General features: G+C 35.3%; 3 protein-coding genes across 14 annotated transcripts; 1 reads left to right on the top strand and 2 right to left on the bottom strand.

Moving 5' to 3' along the window:
* Positions 1-776: 776 nt before the first annotated feature.
* On the top strand, positions 777-8,211 carry LOC111006652 (LRR receptor-like serine/threonine-protein kinase FEI 2). 6 transcript variants are annotated; one of them, XM_088119325.1, is made up of 15 exons: positions 795-961; positions 1,142-1,179; positions 1,632-1,848; positions 2,659-2,794; positions 3,322-3,393; positions 3,487-3,558; positions 4,003-4,074; positions 4,328-4,399; positions 4,534-4,605; positions 4,794-4,888; positions 5,145-5,312; positions 5,409-5,741; positions 5,993-6,238; positions 6,886-7,019; positions 7,525-8,211. In XM_088119325.1, exons 3-15 carry the CDS (start codon positions 1,752-1,754, stop codon positions 7,735-7,737), a joined length of 1,782 nt encoding a protein of 593 aa, XP_087975451.1. In that variant the 5' UTR covers positions 795-961; positions 1,142-1,179; positions 1,632-1,751; the 3' UTR covers positions 7,738-8,211. The 6 variants fall into 6 exon arrangements, with proteins under 6 accessions (XP_087975454.1, XP_087975451.1, XP_087975450.1 ...); XM_088119324.1 differs by having other exon boundaries at positions 1,142-1,240; XM_022278687.2 differs by lacking the exon at positions 1,142-1,179.
* Positions 8,212-8,421: 210 nt separating this feature from the next.
* LOC111006660 (putrescine-binding periplasmic protein-like protein) lies at positions 8,422-14,350 on the bottom strand. 7 transcript variants are annotated; one of them, XM_088119332.1, is made up of 10 exons: positions 14,212-14,350; positions 14,047-14,091; positions 12,613-12,706; positions 12,078-12,497; positions 11,768-11,898; positions 11,266-11,514; positions 10,545-10,679; positions 9,813-9,995; positions 9,201-9,362; positions 8,422-9,007 (listed from the first exon to the last, which is right to left on the bottom strand). In XM_088119332.1, the coding sequence occupies exons 4-10, from the start codon at positions 12,448-12,450 to the stop codon at positions 8,573-8,575; spliced, it is 1,668 nt and encodes a 555-aa protein (XP_087975458.1). In that variant the 5' UTR covers positions 12,451-12,497; positions 12,613-12,706; positions 14,047-14,091; positions 14,212-14,350; the 3' UTR covers positions 8,422-8,572. The 7 variants fall into 7 exon arrangements, with proteins under 7 accessions (XP_087975458.1, XP_087975456.1, XP_087975455.1 ...); XM_088119330.1 differs by having other exon boundaries at positions 14,170-14,308; XM_088119329.1 differs by having other exon boundaries at positions 14,159-14,297.
* Positions 14,113-18,273, bottom strand: LOC111006686 (SH3 domain-containing protein). The gene is made up of 10 exons (XM_022278747.2): positions 17,779-18,273; positions 17,534-17,647; positions 17,186-17,255; positions 16,899-17,047; positions 16,282-16,383; positions 16,004-16,204; positions 15,806-15,868; positions 15,463-15,618; positions 14,704-14,778; positions 14,113-14,495 (listed from the first exon to the last, which is right to left on the bottom strand). Exons 1-10 carry the CDS (start codon positions 17,836-17,838, stop codon positions 14,343-14,345), a joined length of 1,143 nt encoding a protein of 380 aa, XP_022134439.1. The 5' UTR covers positions 17,839-18,273; the 3' UTR covers positions 14,113-14,342.
* Positions 18,274-19,545: the final 1,272 nt, after the last annotated feature.

Raw genomic sequence — 19,545 nt, 5'->3', positions numbered from 1 at the left:
ATAAAAATTTATGTTTTAAAATACAATAACCAAAATAAATTAAAGTCGATAGTAAAAAAATAGAATTTAGACCCTGATTTTTTTTAGTTGAACGAATGTTTTTTTAGCATAATCTTATTCATTAAACTATGCTAGTATTGATAATAAAAATTTATTTCTCAAAACATACTATTTGAGCTATCTTATCGACTAAAATTTCTTAAAACTTTTTTAGCAATTATTATTACTCTTTCATTTCTTTCAAAATATTTTATCTCAATTCTTACGGATTCCATTTTTCTGAAATTAATTTCTTCTCTCTCAACAATTTATTTCATTTTATGCAATGTCATAGAGAAAAATGATGAAAAATCCATGACAATATACTTTTTTTAGGAGAAAAAATGTAAGTAATTACGCAATAATATTTGTAGTCACACTAATCAGATCGGTAGGCGATTAGAATTATTGACATGGCGAGACAAGCCTTGAAGGATAAAAATGTCAAATTATATTAAAAATTTTAACTATTTAATTATTATTATTATTATTATTTTAGTACAACTATTTAATTAATTTTTATATTTTTTAAACGTCGAAATAAAAATTATGAAATTTTACATTACAAGTGTTTACTTATTAGTATTAACAAAAGTGGGAGATATTAATGGAGGGACAGGTTTACAGATGGGAGAGATTTGGTGTCCGATTCAGCGTAAAGGGGCGGGACAGGTAAAGGCGTCGGTTGCACGTGTGCAAGTTCCGTTTCACACGTGTGAGTGTACTTCCTTCTGATTGGCTGTGCCGGTGCCCCCTTCTCAATTCCCATCTCTACAGTTCCACTCCCACTCACTCATACTCTCTTGTCTCTGAGGAATCTCTTGCGACTACCAGCAAACTCTCGGCGAATTTTGTTTTCTTTAGCGTCACATTCACCGCTTCATCTGCATTTACGCCTGCTGGATCTTGGATCCGTTTGCAGGTTCGAATTTCAGTTCCAATTGCCACATTTAGTTCTAATTTTGCAGAGAATTGTCGTGCTCGGATTCGTGTCATGTTTCTGCAATCATTGATTGATTTTCACTTGGCTGGCTGTTGTTTTCGCCTTTCATGGCCTTTTTAGCTGCGTAGTTGTTGAGTTTAATGTGATTTGTTGGATCAGTTCACTTTGCTTGGACTGTTGAACTAGTGCGGTTGAAGGTGAGAGGAGGCAGAGCTTCGGTTGTTTGAGCTGAAATTGTTTCTACTTCTGCTGCTTCAAGTGCGAATGGTTTCTGTAAAGTATAATAGTATTGATGTTTTTATGCCGTCGGGCCTTGGAATATGATTATATGAATTGCATGGCCTAGGGAGTACTGATTGAAGGAAGTCAAATTCTCTGGAAATTCGAGTAGTATGCAATGTCTTTTGCTTTAATGGTGATGGTTGTTGAATTTTCCTTGAACCTTTATTTTTCTTTAAAAAAATATATAATTAGTTCTTTATTTTTTTATGTTGTGGCTTCTAGTTCCAGTGGCAACATAATATTATATTAGATCGTGGGCCAGAATTTTGTTAACATTTGTGGTGAATTCTAATGGAAGGAATCCTGAAGCGTATGATATGTATATCCATAACTTTCTGTTAAGATTAAGCAGCTTTCTCCATGCCAGGCGTAATTTTCCTCGCGGCAGCTTGTTGTTACCAGATTACCATATGTTCAAGAAAACCAGTACAGTATTTGATATCTCAGATGGTTTGTTGTAATTGTATTATGCTCGATTGGTGCCACCATGGGCTTCGATATGGTAAAATCGCAATGGCTACCGATTCTTCACCTCATACCCCTTTGCATTATAATGAGCAGAAGCAGTGGTATCAGTTCCGATGGTATGATTTATCTTCCTTTGCTTTTAAATGTTGAGTATGTCTAGGTGTTAAATCAACTGAGGAAATGTTTCTAGGTATTTTAATCACTGGGAGAATGTTTCTTGATGCACGTTTGAGCCCCGAATAGCACCATGATACTAACTCTTGGTTCCTTGATATCTGTCACCTTGCTTAATCTTACTAGTTTAATGCCTCACTCTACAACATATAGAGTTGGAGAACTCATAGGACATGATCATATGACTTTAACTTTTTTTTCCTCCCTATTTACGTTGTTAGCTTTAATTCCTGCCTCTTGCCATTTACTTAGAAAAGAACAGACAGACGACATGCTTTTGTGTTTTTGACCACTGCCCCCCACCATTTAATTAAAAATTAATGAACTGAAGGCACGTTTTTGTGTTTGTCCTTACGTTCTTAGAAAATTCAACTATCATTATGCGTTTTCTCAAAAAAAAAAAAAAAAAGGTTTTTATCATTGATTACAATTTATAAGCACGCAATCACCTGGAGCCTGGAGGTGGACAAAGAGCCCTTGTTCTTGTGATGAAGAGTTAGATCAGTGGGAGAGTTTTTCATTTTGTAATACAACCCATGTAATGCACGACTTTACTTTAACATGATTTGTTCTACAAGTTGTACTACTGTGTCCTTGAGTTCCAAAAAATGGAACCCCTGTAATGCTCTTGTGCACCTATGTGGCTATATTGTCATTGTGCAAGAACAGTGCTCTTACCCTTTTTTTCTAGAGATACCTGCACATTATGATCTCTCTTTTTCTCAATGCTTGGTATTTCATATTCATTGTAGGTGAGGCACTTTTGAGCTTCAGAGCAGCAATTCTCGATTCTGATGGTGTTCTTCTTCAATGGAAACCAGAGGAACCCCATCCTTGTAACTGGAAAGGGGTAAAGTGTGATCCAAAAACCAAGAGAGTGATATACCTGTGAGTTCTTTTTTCAAATGCACCTTTGGTGGTTTTCAACCTCTCTCTCTCTCTCTCTCTCTCTCTCTCTCTCCCTTTTTTTTAATTTGACTTTCACAGTACTAAAGATCATATTTCTCCCATCTTGGTGATAAATACTTTTCTACTTATTCACTGATTATTTTTTTTAATATTTTATTATTTTTTTCTTCCAGTAAGGAATTTAATACTCTTGAATACCAATATAAATGGATGTAGAAAAAGGTAGGACAGGAATTTCTAAGAGACATGACCTACAAAATTTCTAAGAATTCATCAATCTCCAAATTAGATAAAAGATAGTGTGAAGTGAAATACTGATTGATTATATGAAGTTGTTGTAGAATCAAGTTGCACTTAGTAAATGTTGGCTTAAGTTCTTGTCATAGCACTAGCTTATGATCATGATATTCCATTTGATTATTTTACTACCTAGTGAAGTTCATCCATAGATTTCAAATATTTATTTATTTACTTATTTTTAAGAATCTTATTTGGGTATCTTGCAGGAGTCTTCCTTATCACAGACTTAGTGGATCTTTGTCCCGTGAACTTGGAAAGCTTGACCACCTAAAAGTTTTGTATGTACTTCTATTGTTTCTTAGGTCGTTGATGCATATGAGTATAATTAGGCTTGTTAGTAAATCTAATGCTAGCAATTTATCATTTTACAGAGCTCTACATGACAACAACTTCTATGGGACAATTCCATCAGAATTAGGGAATTGCTCACAGTTGCAGGGAGTGTAAGTACTTACAGTGACTTGTAGTCAGAAATCATGGTGTTATTTATTTGTTTTTATCTGGGGCCTAAGTTTATGTACAAAAATCCAGCCAATAAATTTGCATCCTAATTTGTGCAATTAACTAGAAACTTAACCTGCACTGCACGTGGTTTAAGCTATAACTTTATAAACAATTGGTGCTTCATTTATGGTGTGAACGACTCATCATTTAATTCAATGACTGGATTTCTTAAATCCACCTTTTTGGATTTCCTTGTGAAGGACTACTAGTTTTTGCTCCCCCCCCCCCCCCCCCCCTGTAATTTATGAGTTGATTTTTGTGTTTACAGTAGGTCCCCATGAAACCAACCTAATGATTAAAATCCTACATCCCTGTCATGTTTTTATATTTTTTGTAAATGCTAATAAAATTTTTGAGTTGTGATTTTTATTTGTTTTCCTCAGGTTCCTGCAGGGTAATTACTTTAGTGGGTTCATTCCCAATGAATTGGGGAATCTCTCGGCACTGAAAAATTTGTAAGTTTTAACCTTTCTCCTGGAATTTTTACAATGAGATACTTATTATTTGTTCTAGCTTGGGCCATTTGTTAATGGTTTTAATTACTTCACATCCAATAGTTTGCTGAAAACAGCTAGTGTATGATGTCATATTAAATTCTAATTTCATCGATCTGCACTTGGGAAAAGTGAATTAGTTTGGTATCTCACATGTAGATTCAGAATTTTTTTTTTATCTTTTTTTTTTATATATATAAGATCTTCGTCACAGAGACATTTCAAGTAATTCACTCGGTGGAAATATCCCCATCTCCCTTGGGAAGTTGAGCAAGCTTAGTACTCTGTAAGCAGCCCATCTTCTTTTCTTTACTCCAGTTCTTGGTATAGTTTTTGTTTATTGAATAGCTTCCTGCTTGAAATATATAGTCTGATATCTATGATTCTGTGTTTGTGATCTCATTATTGGTCATCTTGAAGAAATGTGTCTGCCAATTTTCTGGTTGGATCAATACCGTATGTTGGCGTGCTAATCAACTTCTCAGAAAGCTCGTAAGTTGGACATATGATGTTTTTTTTAAATTGATTAGATGCATAATGTCGCTTTGACATAGCTGTCAGTGTGATGAGTCATACAGGAAACAATTCATCTAACGGGCTTTATAGTAAATTGCTCTGTAAATGCAAGTTAAAGACTTTCCTATTAATCATTGATAATTTATTCACTACCCATTTTTCAGATTTATTGGAAACCGTGGCTTATGTGGGAAGCAAATAAATGTTATGTGCAACGATGATAAAGAGGGACCTGGAACAAATGAGTCACCATTCTCAGGTAAACTTGTACTTCAGTTTATCTGCCACAAGCAAATATCTCATATGTTTATTAAGTTCCTATTTTGCTTGGAAAGCTGATCTAGTAAGCGTATGTCATAAGGGAATATTTAGTTCTTATCTTTCGTATGAATTAATATGTTTATGAGTTTTGTGAAGTTCTTGTTGAACTCAACATCAAGACTTCTTTTCGGAGTAACTTTGTTCTGGCTTTTCATGAGGTAATATATTTTGATAAAGAGTTCTAACTTTTGTAGTGCAAAATCAAATTGGGAGGAGGAAGTACTCTGGCCGACTACTTATAAGTGCTTCGGCAACTGTGGGTGCTTTACTGCTGGTTGCCCTCATGTGTTTCTGGGGTTGCTTTCTATATAAAAAGTTCGGCAAAAACGACAGTAAAGGGCTTGTGTTGGACGTTTGTGGAGGTGTTTATCTATTGAATAGCTTATTTAAGCTTTTTCTCATGTTCTTCAAGGATCACCTGGTTCTGAATGTCAATTAATACCATCTTGCTACTTCAGGTGCTTCGGTCGTAATGTTTCACGGAGACTTGCCATACTCATCCAAAGATATTATTAAGAAATTTGAGACATTGAATGAAGAACACATAATCGGTTGTGGGGGCTTCGGAACAGTGTACAAGCTTGCAATGGATGATGGCAATGTTTTTGCCTTGAAAAGAATTGTAAAATTGAATGATGGATTTGATTGTTTTTTCGAGAGAGAGCTCGAAATCCTTGGAAGCATGAAGCACAGGTACCTTGTGAATTTGCGAGGATACTGCAATTCTCCTACATCAAAGCTATTGATTTATGATTTCCTTCCTGGAGGCAGCCTTGATGAGGCACTACACGGTAAGATTCTTATTATAATATTTCTGTCTCATGCTCTGCGAGGACACTTCATCTATGAAAAATGATAGGTGTTGTTCTCGATACAATATGTAAACAGAAGAAATAACTCAAGTGTAGATGGAAAACATATATACAAGATGTTTGAGATTTTGGCAAACGAAAGGAGAGGCTGAATAAGGAATGTGCCTATATACTATTAGATATATCATTCCAAATATGCTTTAATGCATTTTATATGTGGAAAATGATAGGTGTATCTGAGCAACTAGACTGGGATGCCCGCTTGAATATTATCATGGGGGCTGCAAAGGGACTTGCATACTTGCATCATGATTGCTCTCCACGGATCATTCACCGAGATATAAAATCAAGCAACATTTTACTTGATGCTAATTTGGAGGCTCGAGTTTCTGATTTTGGACTTGCAAAACTTTTAGAGGATGAAGAATCACATATCACGACTATTGTTGCAGGAACACTCGGTTATCTGGCTCCTGGTAAGGGATTGAAATGTGATTTTTTTCTTATAAAGGTTGTGCTTTACTAATTCATATATTGAAAAAGAGAATAAATACATTCAAAAGGGCATAATTTTCTGATTGAAATGTGATTTTTTTCTTATAAAAGTTTTAGAATGATGGTGCTTTACTAATGCATATATTGAACAAGAGAATAAATACATTCAAAAGGGCATATATACTATTCTGCCTCCGCATATTCACATCTTAAACAACTAACTGCAAGTGACTATTCCTTATCATCTCTTACTAGAGAATTCCTGATTTGATAATTGGTTCATATAATTTTGAATTGATAGGATCCCAATCATTAATCATTTGTCTGGAACTAACCTCCCAGGGGTAATCTGGTTGGCAAGGGCTTGAGACTTCTTAGTCATATTGGCTTCTAGGTCTCAAGTTTGAACCTTCCGATGAGCTTAATATAAAAAACGCTTGATGTCTCATAGGACCGGATCTTAGAGCGAGTGCAGGTGCCCCTGGATACGGGGAAGTAAAGCTCTGATTCCGAGTTATAAAATAAAAAAAATCATTTATCTGGGATAATGAAATAGTTAATCTTCTCTAAGTCCTTAAAAACTGAAAGAGAATTACATTTGCGTTGATACTTGTGTTTTTATGAGCAGAGTATATGCAAAGTGGTAGAGCTACAGAGAAGACCGATGTATACAGTTTTGGAGTATTGGTACTGGAAGTGTTGAGTGGCAAGCGTCCCACCGATGCATCGTATATAGAAAAGGGCCTAAATATTGTTGGTTGGGTATGCTTCTTTCCTTCTACATTTTACGAATTATTCTTTTATGTTATAATTAATTTTTTGTTAATTTAGAATCTGCCACTATGCTTTTCAGCATGGAGTTGGTAAGCATACTCAACGACATTTGAATGACTTTCAGCTAACAAATAGAGTAAAATCTAGGAATGATAATAGGACAGAGCGGAGAAGGAAGGAGGAAACCGCTCTGGAAACATGCTTTCATATAGTTATCCTTTGGTTTCAATCATATATAAGAATGCATCAAACTGCTTTGCTACCATTTACTTGCAAATAACATGAATTAATGCATTCCTGCCAGAATCTATGTGAGAAATCAATGTTCCTTTTTATAGCCAACTTGGAGGATTGAAAGATGTTCATATCTAACCATAAAGTTAGTTTGAACAATTTCATACAAAACGACCTCATCACATACCATTTACACTTTGCACAATTGCACATTCGCTTGTTGGTTGTTCTAGTTCTGACCCATATATTTTATTTCCAGTTAAACTTTCTGGTCACGGAGAATCGACAACGAGAAATCGTCGATGTACAGTGTGAGGGCATCCAAACAGAAGGCCTCGACGCATTGCTTTCGGTTGCAATCCAATGTGTTTCGTCAAGTCCAGAGGATCGACCAACCATGCACAGGGTGGTCCAGTTACTGGAACCTGAGGTTATGACTCCATGCCCAAGCGATTTCTACGATACCGATTAAGCCGTGTAGAGAGACGACAGCCATGGCTCGCCTCAGACAGGCCTATCATCTTCAAGATCCAACTCTTCAATCTGATTTCTTTCTGAAAATTAACGAGCCAGTACACTATCGGATACGCCTTGTGCAGCTGATGGGGTTTTTGAGCTCTCATATGCTATTTTCCTAAAACCAACCGGCAACCGATTTTGCGAGGGTGGGTCGGATCTTCTATTCCCCATGTAAATGAAGTTCCACGTGTCAGCAGCCTATTTGTTCATCATCTCTCCCAAGTTCTCTCTCTATCATTCGATTCACTTTGTAATTTTACCGTAGCTTGCCCCTCTAAATTAAAGTGTACATGAACGATTGTATAAATTTCAATGGATCGCTTTCAGCCAATGATATTTTTTGTAAATTTATATATATGTATTAGAATAAATTTCATGTAAAAAGATGGTTATGTTAAATCATGAATTTGCTAGCATTTGTCTTGAATTGACATAATGTAGATTATAATTTTTCCTAAAACTCAATGTTTCAAATCAAAATATTGTCTCTTACACGTGGATTAAATTAATTTGAGTTCAATTGACATAATGTAAGACTATATAATTTTTATGCCACATCAATTTTCCATGCTTATTCTCAGATATCTTAAAAACATGAATAATCATACAAGCAGCGACTCCAAAAGGTCCTTAATAGTTAATACAAAAATTGAACTCGAAGAGATTTTATGTAACTTTGTTGGATGGTAATTTCATACCATCAATTAAATTGTTTCTTAAAAAAAAAAATATAGCGGAGCTCTTTAACGCCCCATGTGGCTCAATACAACAAAAAGCCACTTGGTTGATTAGTGTTTCGGTTGAGTTTTTTTTAAGCTTTGATTTGCAGAAACAAATCTTACAAGGTACGAGACAGCGTCATGAACTCTGTCCATCAAACGATGGTCGGGTTTCTTCTGCATATTCTCACCCAACCATCGGTAATCAGCCAAACTAGAATCAGATAAAGGCTCAAGGAACTCACATTTCTCCAGAATATCGAGTGGGGGTACTCCGCCCACAAGGTTCGAATCCAGCCTGGGTTTACCTTCAAACAGTTCTTCAGGAACAGCTACAGGACCGTCTATGGCGGCTGGCGATGCACCAGGAACTACCTCCTGCTTGAAAGGCAGTGCTCGAGCAGTCTGCAAGCAAAATTCTATCCACTGGTGGATCAGAGGGGAGGGTCCCCTAACTCTTCCACCAACTGGCTGTGTCTCAATTCTGGAGGTTGCAGGAATTGCCTGAAGAAACAGAACATATCTGATAAAGAACACCACCACAGAACCCGAAACATTTGAATGAAGAAAACGTGGGTTCTACCATCAAGGAGCATTGTGCATTTCTACCTAAAGCTAGTTGACATTAAGAAGTGACTTCAAACCTTATTTTTATGTATCTCTATTGCAAAGAGGACAGAGATCAATTTGAATATACCCATAAATCAGCCCATAAGCTCGATCCAGACTTCGGGACGACCACTGCAATATTGGACATGCGTTTGACAACAGGAAGAACATCACTACTCCATCCAACCGCAACCCACACATCTCCAACTGCAAATGCTTTCAGATAGTGTGTGCTATCAAACAAACGTACCTGTGTGAGACAAGTGCATAACAATGAACAAAATTGTAATGCTTAATAAATCCGGGTGAAATGAGTACTTGAGATTGTATCATTTGCCAAATCACTACCAACTCAGATTCTGTAGGTCTAAGAATGTAAGGCATTTAGATTTTGGGGTCACTTTTCTTTCAATTCTGGATGCCTTAATTTATCTTGTAATTTTCCTTTTCTTTAGTAGAGGATGATATCTCATCCTCTTTTTCTGGTATTTCTCTTTTCAAAATAAATTATACATCAGTAATCTAAGAGCTAAACCAGAGCCAGGGATTCATGGTAATAGCATTTTCAGGAGGGGGAAAACAACAGTAACTCTTATATAAAGAACCCTTTTCAAATTCTAAAGGAAAAGTCAGTTCCAAAAGCATCGATTATTGCGAGTAATAGTCTTTTAGTAGTTGCAATATACTAGACATATCTGACCTGTTTTGCAAGTGAAGTTAGATTTTGCTGGACGGCATCTCTACCACCAGGAATTTGCAAGCTTATGTCTTTCGTGTTATAGGATGCACCCATGTACTTTAAAACAGCACCAATTACTTCTCTAGGTGAATCGACCATCGAAATCCTTCCCCGAAGTTCAGGGCGCCATAAATCTGACCAATCCTGCAGCAGTAGTATTAAGACACCTAAGAGTACTTGAAGGTTTATTTATTTATTATTATTATTATTTTTTTATAAGAAACCGAACTTTTCATTGAGGCAAATGAAAACAAATACAAAAAACAAAGGCATACAAAATAACAGCCCAGAAAAAGGAAGTCCGTCTAAAGAAAGGGCTTCCAATCCAAAAGAATAAAATCTAACCGGTAATTACAAAACAAATTCAAAATAGCCCCCATAAAGAGACATTAAACCTTATGAAGTCCCAAACAGACTCCCAATCTCTCTCCACCCTTAAGATTCTGTTGTTTCTTCCCAACCAAATCCCCCGTAAAATCACAAAGAAACAAGCCTGCCACAAAAATCTTCCTTTCTTGCAGAAAGGAAGATACAAGAGTACTTGAAGGAAATTGCCCTTGAGATATAGCAAAGCTCAACTTTATTTTCTAGAACATTTAGACAGAGTGAGTAATACTTGTGTACATAAAACAAACGAAACTCCATACCAAAAACAGCAATGTAGGACAAAAGTAATCTACTCATAGTTAGTACCTCCATTGGAGCCAAGTTGTGCCTTCGAAATTGGACTTTATTGTACGCTATAACAACACAGCCCCATCTATATGGAGCCGACCAAATTTTACCTTCAGGATCTATTTCACCCTCGGAGTTCCTGCATAGAAGTACCTGCGACATTGTTAGAGAAAATAAAAGATGCATGCAATAATCTTCTGGATTTGCAAGGTTTTGTATGGTTTTTTAAGAAGAGTTACAATTGAGAGACTAGTCGAGGTACAAGCAAGCTGGCCCACGCTCGTAGATATCAAATAGACAAAGAGTGAAGAGTTATGGCGGAATGGGGTCAGTTTAGAGATGCAAAGGGATTAAGTTTCTTTTTCTCACTATATCGATGGAACGTTTTGTTTCTTCTTAAAAAAATGCTTGCAACATGTGTACATTTTGGCACGGTAGATTCAACAAGAAAAATAACTCCATATGAAGTAAAAATTTTAATAAGACACGATCTCGATCTTCCAAAAAGGACAAGACACTGAGCTGGCTCTTCAAAAATCGACGATCTACTGCTTGCAGTTAGTTATATCAGATTTCAAAGCTAAACTAAGTCCATATAGTTGAGCCAGTGTTGAACACCACTACTTGAATAACACTTCATATATTTAGCATGGAAACAGAATAAAAACACTAAAATTATTAGCAAACAAGTATTCAGAATTAACCATCCAAGGACCAAGAAGGCTATTTACATTATTACCTTCCATTTAGTGCTCAAGCTATTAAACCACTCCTGCTCTTCCACACCTTGAATGGGCTCAATAAGAGCCTTCTTAATTGCAATGTTGAGCCAGGAATCACCGATACTAACAACATCAGCAACCATGGTAGCTGAAGACTTAGCCTTGCTTTTGCCAGTGGGAACAGATAAATCAGAAAAAATACTCTCAAGACTTCCGTTGAACTTCACAGAGAATCTTGATCTCTTTCCTTGTGACTGAATAAACTCCTGAATGCAAAGACCAATAAGAAATTTTCCCAACTCAGACCAACATGTTCAACGCAGCAGTAAGAAAAATAACTCCTGAATAAATTTTTTTCTAGAATTTGTCATTCTAAAAGGTCATAACCTTGGCATCGTTATAAATAATACGATCCATCAATCGAAAAAGACAGCCATATACTGAGATTCCATAACCTTTTGAAATGTGCTAACAATTGAGTTATAAGGAAAATGCAAAACTCTGGGAACTCAGATGGACCTTAATCCATGAAGGAGGAACAGAGTCACGAAGAGCAACGACACTCAAAGGAACGGTTAAAGAAAACTTCTTAGACTTCCATTCTTCAAATTCTTCATCCATTTTCTTCATTTCCAGCTTCTCGTCCTCGCCTATAAATCAGAAAGTAAGACTTCAAAACAACAAACCTAGGGCAAGCGAGCCCAATAGTTCTACACAAAGCCCTCGAATTGAAATTCCGAACAATTATCCTAAAATTCATTAAATCTAATCTTTGATCGACACTGCCAAAAGTAGGTAACATACATTAGGGCAACTTTCCGGCACTTACTAGGAACTACCTTCTCCTCCTCCAAGTTACAAGAATCGGCCGCGGGAGAAGGCGGCACCAGCAAAGAAGCCGCCGCAGAGCAGGATCGAGGTCCGAAGCCGAAACCAATACTCAAACTGAGAAAGACCACCGCCGATGCGGCGAGCCGAAGCGGCGGCGGCGTCTGGGGAATTCTGGGAAACTTATCTTCTTGGGGTGGCTCCGGCAGAAGGGGGAGGGGCATGGGCGTCTGGATTGTCCGGCAGCAGCAGAAACCGGTGGTGTAGTTGGTAGAGGAAGAACGGGGAGCCATGGAAGATGAAGGGCTGGAGGAGCGACATCGTAGTCGGAGAGAGCGCCATTGGCCGGAGCCGGAGGGCAGCAGTGCCGCCATTCGCAGAGTTCGAGGTCCGTCTGAGTGTCGTCACAACTGAAACACAACTGTAACAGCTCTTATACGAAAGCTATCCTGCTTGATTATATCCATTTCCTTTTCATCTCGTTATTATTATTATTATTATATTTTAGTACAATATTGGTGAGTAACTAAACTCACAAGTTCTTGGTTGAAAGATGTCTGATAGGGTTTTAGCTCGGTGCTTTGGCGTTGAAAAAGCATCAAAGAGACTTGAAGAAGTTTGTGATAAGGTCTGTGGGACAACAACACCGGGTAAACTAAGATTGCAAAGACAAAGTTACTATTGACCCTAGCCTGATATGATATGAGTAGAGATGCAAAAGTTCGAGAAAAGGCTTGTCTAAAATGCACATGGATGCCCTCTCGAGCAGAATGTACATTTATCGATGTAGTGGATTTGAGACAGCCATATATCGAGTATCTGACAAAAGGAACTTTATCGAATGATAGATTCAAAGCGAATAAGCAAGATAGCCAACCTAAAAGTATATCAAAGTTCCAAAATGTTGATTAAAATGTTAACATCGAAAGATACTTCTAAAAAAATTATAAAAATAAAAATTTTGACAAATGTTTAAATTAACAAATAAACATTTTAATTTATATCAATGATATTTTATTCACATTTTAAAAATATTTTGTAAATTTTTTTACAATACTATGAAAATATCGACTCACTTCTCGTGTCAATATCAAATCCAGGGACATATAAAAATGTCAAGATATCGACAAAAATTTAATAACCTGACTTTAGGTGTTTCCTTTTTTTGTTAATTAAATTTCAGTAAGTCATTTAAATTTTAATATTTTTCAATTTAATCTCAATAAATTCATGTGTCACGCAAATTTAGAGGATGAAAATAATAATCTAGAAAATAAAATTTTCTAATTTCTCTGTTAAGTACCTAAGAAATTTCAAGATTTCTTGTATTGATGAACTCTTTTTCTCATCTAGATATTCAAAAACATACTATTGTTATATCATCAACCAATTTAAATCATGGCTAATGACTAAGTTAAAAAATTTTAAACATAAGGAGACTAAAGTGAAACTTTTTAACTAGTAAAATTAAACTAAAACAACACCCAAACATTATAGCTTAAAACATATATCTAAATAAAAAAAAAAAGGTTAAATCTAATTTCAGTCTTTGTTATTCTTAAATGTTTTTCCAATGATTTTTGTATTTTGAAATATATATCATTGGTAACCTCTATGCTAATGAAAATTTAACCCACAAGGATTGAAACAATTTTTTATTTATTATTATTATTATTTTTTTTTTGTAAAAACTTAAAAAGGGGCCGAAACAAAACAATTCAAAATATAAGTATGAAATTTTTCAAGATTAAAATAATATTTAAACCTAATAAAAGAGACTCATTCCAAACCTTTTTTTTTCTTCACTTATTTTTCATTTCTTTTCAGAATGGAAAGTTTTGGTAATGTTCTTCAAGACGAGGAATATTGCCAAATGGTAAATTTTCTATCAATGACAAAGAAGAACATAAAAACAAAGGGAAAATGTCGAACAATTCAAGAATTCAAAGAATGGGACAGTTGTACTTGACCTGTCTTCTTTTGGCAATAGGATTCAGCTATAACCGAAAGCAAACCTAATTTAAAAGGATTATCAATCAATCAATCAACCAAATAATAGATTTAGAAATAAATAATACATACTAAATACAGACAGGCTTTATCTGAGCTTGAGGGATATATTAAAAATTACAGACCATCTACTTTTACTTCACAAAAAACACACCCTCTTCTTCTGCACATTTATGAAAAATGAATAAGAAAAGGAGTTGGTATTGAACATGACAAATATCACAATGAACACAGAAAATGTAATAGTGAGGGAGCCTTATCGGGATTTAGAGCGAGATAAGGATCGAGAAGTCGATTGTACTTGGCATAACTCGTTTGTCGGTGCCTTTTCTTGCTTCACTACATATGCAGAAGGAAACCATCCAGCTTTTCCTTTGCATTCTCCTTCGGACCATCCGTTAGGCCACACCTGATAAAAGCATCAAGAACCATTCACAGAAAAATCCAAATGAAAAGTTAATCGTGTATTCATTAATGTTAGGTATCATCATGATTCATGATATATCTTGCTATGCACTTGAGAGGAAATTTGGTTTTGAGTTATCATATTGATGAAAACAAATATGGAAAACGAATAATTTTTGGTGTTATTCCTTGAAATTATGCAAAAGTAGTACCTGACGAAGCACAACGTAATCGTCAACGGTTAAACTTAATTCCCCTTCTGCTTGAGCATCAAATGCGTGGATAACCTGTAAGATGACCCAGGCTGTAATATAAACTAAAAGCAACATGACTACAGAATGAATATGTCGAGTATTCAGCATGAGATTTATTTGGAACACCAGCAGCGAGATGAAAACACGAAATGGGGTTTTGGTTATGCATAAAAAATATTATGAGTGGACAAATGATTCTAAGAACTCAAAGACTAATGACCTCACATACATTGATCATTTTTTGCCTCAAGTATTTACATTCATGTGTGAGCTTATCCAATGTTCAACTTAGAGTTCACTACCTCTTCCCAAGAACATTATTTCACACATGTTTAACATGTATATTATTTAGTTAGGGATGGTAAATATGGGAAACTTAACGAACACGAGACGCCAGAACAATGACAAATATTCTCACTTTTTTTTTTAATAATCTGGAGTCAGAGCTTTGCTCTCCTATGCCCGAGGCACCCATGCCCGCCCCAAGGCTCGGACCCAGGAGATATTATGAGTCTTTTGCATTAAACTCACTCGATGATTCAAACTTGAGACCTCTAAACTAGTATGATTGAGAGATTCCAAGCCAAATACTCTCACATGTTATTAACTTATTGTTCATGGATTTGGATTTTAGTTCCTCTCATAATTTAGGATGTGGTGGGGGACGGGATGGTGCAATGTGCATGAACAAGACCCCAGAAAGTTCAGAGAGCTTACTTTTGCAATAAAGTGGCCCTTATTTTCATCAAGAGGCCCATGAGCATCAGACTCATTTGACTTCGTATCTTTGGATTCAGATGGCTGATCATCTTCTTCTCCATTTCTAATTGTTGGTTGTGACAGAGACCCATCTGATTGCGACAGCAGAATTAACTGGCCTCCAATAATAAACAATGGAAGAAACCATGCCGTCATAATATTTCTCATATAAACAGGAAATAAGAAAATGGTAAGCGTAAAGAGGATCCTGTCAGAACACAACCAAATGTAATTAAGAAGTGAAAAGGTGGGTACATTTTCACTACAAATAGCGGCAAAGCCATTGAGGAAAGTAACCAACCTCATCATTCAGCCTTTCTAAATTAGTAAGGGCATATTGGTGATAAGATCTCTCCGCGTCCACCTACAAAATGAATTTACCACAGCATGGTTTTAGGTAGATTTCTTAATGAATCCCTGTATAGATAAATAATCCAAATAATATAACAAGGTTTGGACTAGCATGACGTTCGGCAAAGAGTACATAATGTAACAATACCATAGTACGAAGTCTTTCATAAGTTACTTGTTGCTGCTGGGCCTCAACTGATTGCATAGCAGCGGTTGCTTCTCTACCTAGAGCCACCATTGTAGATTTAAGTTCAGTTAATCTTACTTCTGCATTTTGAAGTTTCGAGGCACCCTCGGCTGAAATAGAAGAATCTCTTGATTTAGCTCGGCGTCTCAAAACTTCGGCTGCCTGAAGAGAATATATTCAATTCACTATAACTCCTTTGCAGTCATACATGTAACTTCGAAATCATGATCGAGTATTACCTGGATTTCCACTTCTTGTCGCAGTTTATCATAACGCTGAGTCAAATGACGAGCATCCTCCAGAGGTGCCCCTGTTATTTGTGCCCGCAAAGGTTCACATACCTGAAGTTTATACCTGCATCACAATTAGAAACATAAAAAAGAAAAGAGAAAAGGGATAATACTAGATGCTCGAGACTTCTATAATATTTCTTCATTATAAGTTATGAACTATTTCAATTCCATGTGAAAGTTCAGTGCCAATCGCTTGTAAGCAATCACAACGAACATCAAAACCAACCACTCAAGTAACCTTTGTACGCAAAGAAACATAAACGATATTATATAAAGAGACGTGTTTCTTTCCACATTTCATCAGCTATAGTAGATGTTCTTGGAGAAAGTTCATTTAATCTAATTTTTCAGGATGAGGACGTAATAATATTTCCCATATATAAACCAAATAGCAAGAAACATGCATACAAACACGTGAATTTCTATGAACATTTACAAACAGGCAGAAGTACACAAAACAGTAAGCGTAAAAATATAACATCAAAAGTAGGATGTATGTACATGAGCATGCTAAAGGATTTTCTCAATTCGATGGTCCACATAACCACACAGGAGAAAATTACCTGATCAACCAGGATTCCAAGTAAAGTCTCCCTCTCGTCTTCAATTGAATTATGGGACGTACTGAAATTAAGAACAGCTGTTGCAAGGGCAGGACAGCTACTTTGATTATTTGATCCATATTTGCAACAATCGTCAGCTAACCTTCTCACTGGATATTTATATGTGTTTAAGTACATAGATAAAGCTAATACATCTCAAACGAGAAACTAAATGCATAATAGAAAGAGAAGTTTCAGGAGGAAGAAGAGAGAGAAGGCAACAATAAAAACAAAAACAAAATCCTTACCGATCGCCATTTGCTTTGAGCTCAAAGAAATAAAACCTTCAATACCTCGAACAATATTCTTCTGAAAATGCTGACCAATGCAATCATTTCAATTTGTCAATAACTGGTCAAAATAATATCAACGTTTTTTTCCGATAAGATCGTAATTAAATACGAGCCAATTGAAGTTCAAAGAGAGGTGCGGAACAGCGCAAGATAAAGAAACCAAGTACATAAGAACAAAGCGAAATTAACACCCAAGCTTACACAAAACTACAGAGGAATAACTTCTGGTTCATCGAATCACATTTTCTCGAATTCGGAAGTAAAGAGCATACTGCGAAATTCGAAAAACTACTAAAACTCTACCTTAGCTGCTCTGGTGGAATTGTAAAGATTCTGAAGCTGCTGATGGCACTGAACTTCAGCTTCATCAGCCAGGATCGCTTCCGTACCAAAATGCCCTAATTGTCTCAACAGTGCCTGCAACACAACAAACATAATACGAGCAAAACAAGATCAATCGAGCTCCTCGCAAGGAGATATAGAATCACAAAGCAGTCCATAATTCAGAAGTATTTCCAAAGACCGACGAGAATGAAAGCGAAAGTGACCTGTTGCTGCTTGGCAACCTGTTCTCTGAATTTGCTGGCTTGCTTCCGAAAAGCCTCCATACTAAACAATCAAAAGCAACTAAACCAAACGCGATCCCACTCGATCAAATCATACTCAATCCTCCAAGTAAAACGGCGGATCAGATGGAACTCTCGTCACATAAACTCGATCGTAAAGACAAAAGAATGTTCTGATTCCAACAAAAGCACGTAGAACGCAGCACACCAGAGTGAAGCGGAAAGTAGACGAGATCTTCGCAACAAAAAACGAAGAGAAAGATAATCAGTTGAAATTTCTCTTCTCGTTAATCCAAATTCTGTTAATTTTGATCTTCAGAAGTAGATGAATGATTGAAGAAACGGAGGAAGAAGACGAGAAGATGAAGGAAAGTTTTGGAAGTGGGAGGTGAAAACGAAGAAACATGGAAAAAAAGGCGACCGACTTTTACGACAAATGCTTTCCGACGGCGAAAAGCGCTTCCGTTCGCACGTGACTTCCATTTGGACATCGCTAACTGGTCTTCATGGTGAATTTGTTATTTGTTTTTCCTTTTTCTCTTTTAATTAATCTGTAGTCATAATTTATATTTAAATTACATTTTTATCCTAATTTAATTCGAACTAACTTTTAATTTAGTTTTTTTCTTTTAGTATTATAACTATTTGAGAGAGGTTCAAATAACAAGTCAGGAATTTTCGGTCCTCATACTGATTAATATTTCATTATTTTTTTAAAATGTTTATTGCTAAGAGTAACATAAATCAAATGTGCCAAATTATTTATAAATTAAAAAATCAGTTTTATAATTAATATTTTATTTTAATAATCTAGAGTAGACAAGTTATATTAGTTTAAATATATACGTTTTTCTGGCTCACTAAAAAAATAATTTTTTTTTCTTTGTTAGATTTCAAGGTACTATTTGGTCGAAAAGTAAAATAATAACTATTTTTTTCCGGTGGGCAATGATTAAAATAGTTATATCTTTGCTGTCTCTAAAAAAAAAAAAAAAAAGCTATATCTTTGTTATAATCCTTTCAAATGATATAACAGAATAAAATCCTATATTCTAGTCTCTTCTGTACCCAAAAAAAATATTAAACTTAATATAAAAATGAAATAACGATATCTGCGATTTTTTTTTTCTTTCAAATGGTCTGCGAAAATTTGGAGAAAGTATATATATATATATATAATAAAGTAGTCTTAGAAAATTAATCGATAATACGACCTGTCGTCAATGGGACCCGTTGGTTCGCGTCAAAATGTTTAATGATTTCCTCTGTCGGCGGGCAAGTCATTCAAATGTTTTTTCTTTAATTAATAAATAATGTAGTAACTGAATATTTTTCTCATCTTTTTTTACTCGTTAAAAATTGGTTAGAGAAATACTCCTTAAGCTCTAAAATAACTATTTAGTCATTAAACTTTAATTTTTAATTTATAATTATTTACTCTTTTTATTTTAAAATTTTAGTATATAATAATTTAGTATCTGTAATTTAAAATTTTAATAAATTAATATATACTATAAAAAATCTCAATTCAAAATTAAGTGTAAGTTCTTATTATATAATAATTTAGTATTTGTAATTTATAAATATATTTTGTTCTTCATCGGATTATAAACTTTAAATTGAGTTAAGTTGTTATATATTAAAATTCATAAAAATTATTATTAATTTTAAATTACATGGATTAAGTGGTTGCAAGCTAGAATTTAGAAGCCAAATCATTACTTTAATAGATACTGAGACCAAAATTTA

This window comes from Momordica charantia (genome assembly GCF_013281855.1).
Source record: "Momordica charantia cultivar OHB3-1 chromosome 11 unlocalized genomic scaffold, Mcharantia_2.0 BLBB01000011.1, whole genome shotgun sequence".
Classification (NCBI taxonomy): Eukaryota; Viridiplantae; Streptophyta; class Magnoliopsida; order Cucurbitales; family Cucurbitaceae; genus Momordica; species Momordica charantia.
The sequence above is the reverse complement of the archived record's forward strand: the minus strand, read 5'-3'. Positions and strand labels throughout refer to the sequence as shown.

Coding starts and splice junctions, on each gene's coding strand:
- LOC111006660 (XM_088119332.1), bottom strand. CDS start 12,450: ATGGCGGCACTGCTGCCCTCCGGCTCCGGCCAATGGCGCTCTCTCCGA. Junction 11,899..12,077: donor GGAGGAGAAGGTAGTTCCTA/GTAAGTGCCGGA, acceptor TCTGATTTATAG/GCGAGGACGAGAAGCTGGAA. Junction 9,008..9,200: donor GCTTATGGGCTGATTTATGG/GTATATTCAAAT, acceptor CTGTTTCTTCAG/GCAATTCCTGCAACCTCCAG.
- LOC111006652 (XM_022278687.2), top strand. CDS start 1,752: ATGGGCTTCGATATGGTAAAATCGCAATGGCTACCGATTCTTCACCTC. Junction 2,795..3,321: donor ACCAAGAGAGTGATATACCT/GTGAGTTCTTTT, acceptor GGTATCTTGCAG/GAGTCTTCCTTATCACAGAC. Junction 4,075..4,327: donor CTCTCGGCACTGAAAAATTT/GTAAGTTTTAAC, acceptor TCTTCGTCACAG/AGACATTTCAAGTAATTCAC.
- LOC111006686 (XM_022278747.2), bottom strand. CDS start 17,838: ATGGAGGCTTTTCGGAAGCAAGCCAGCAAATTCAGAGAACAGGTTGCC. Junction 17,648..17,778: donor AGGTTGCCAAGCAGCAACAG/GTCACTTTCGCT, acceptor GTTGTGTTGCAG/GCACTGTTGAGACAATTAGG. Junction 15,619..15,805: donor TAGAAAGGCTGAATGATGAG/GTTGGTTACTTT, acceptor ATTGGAGGCCAG/TTAATTCTGCTGTCGCAATC.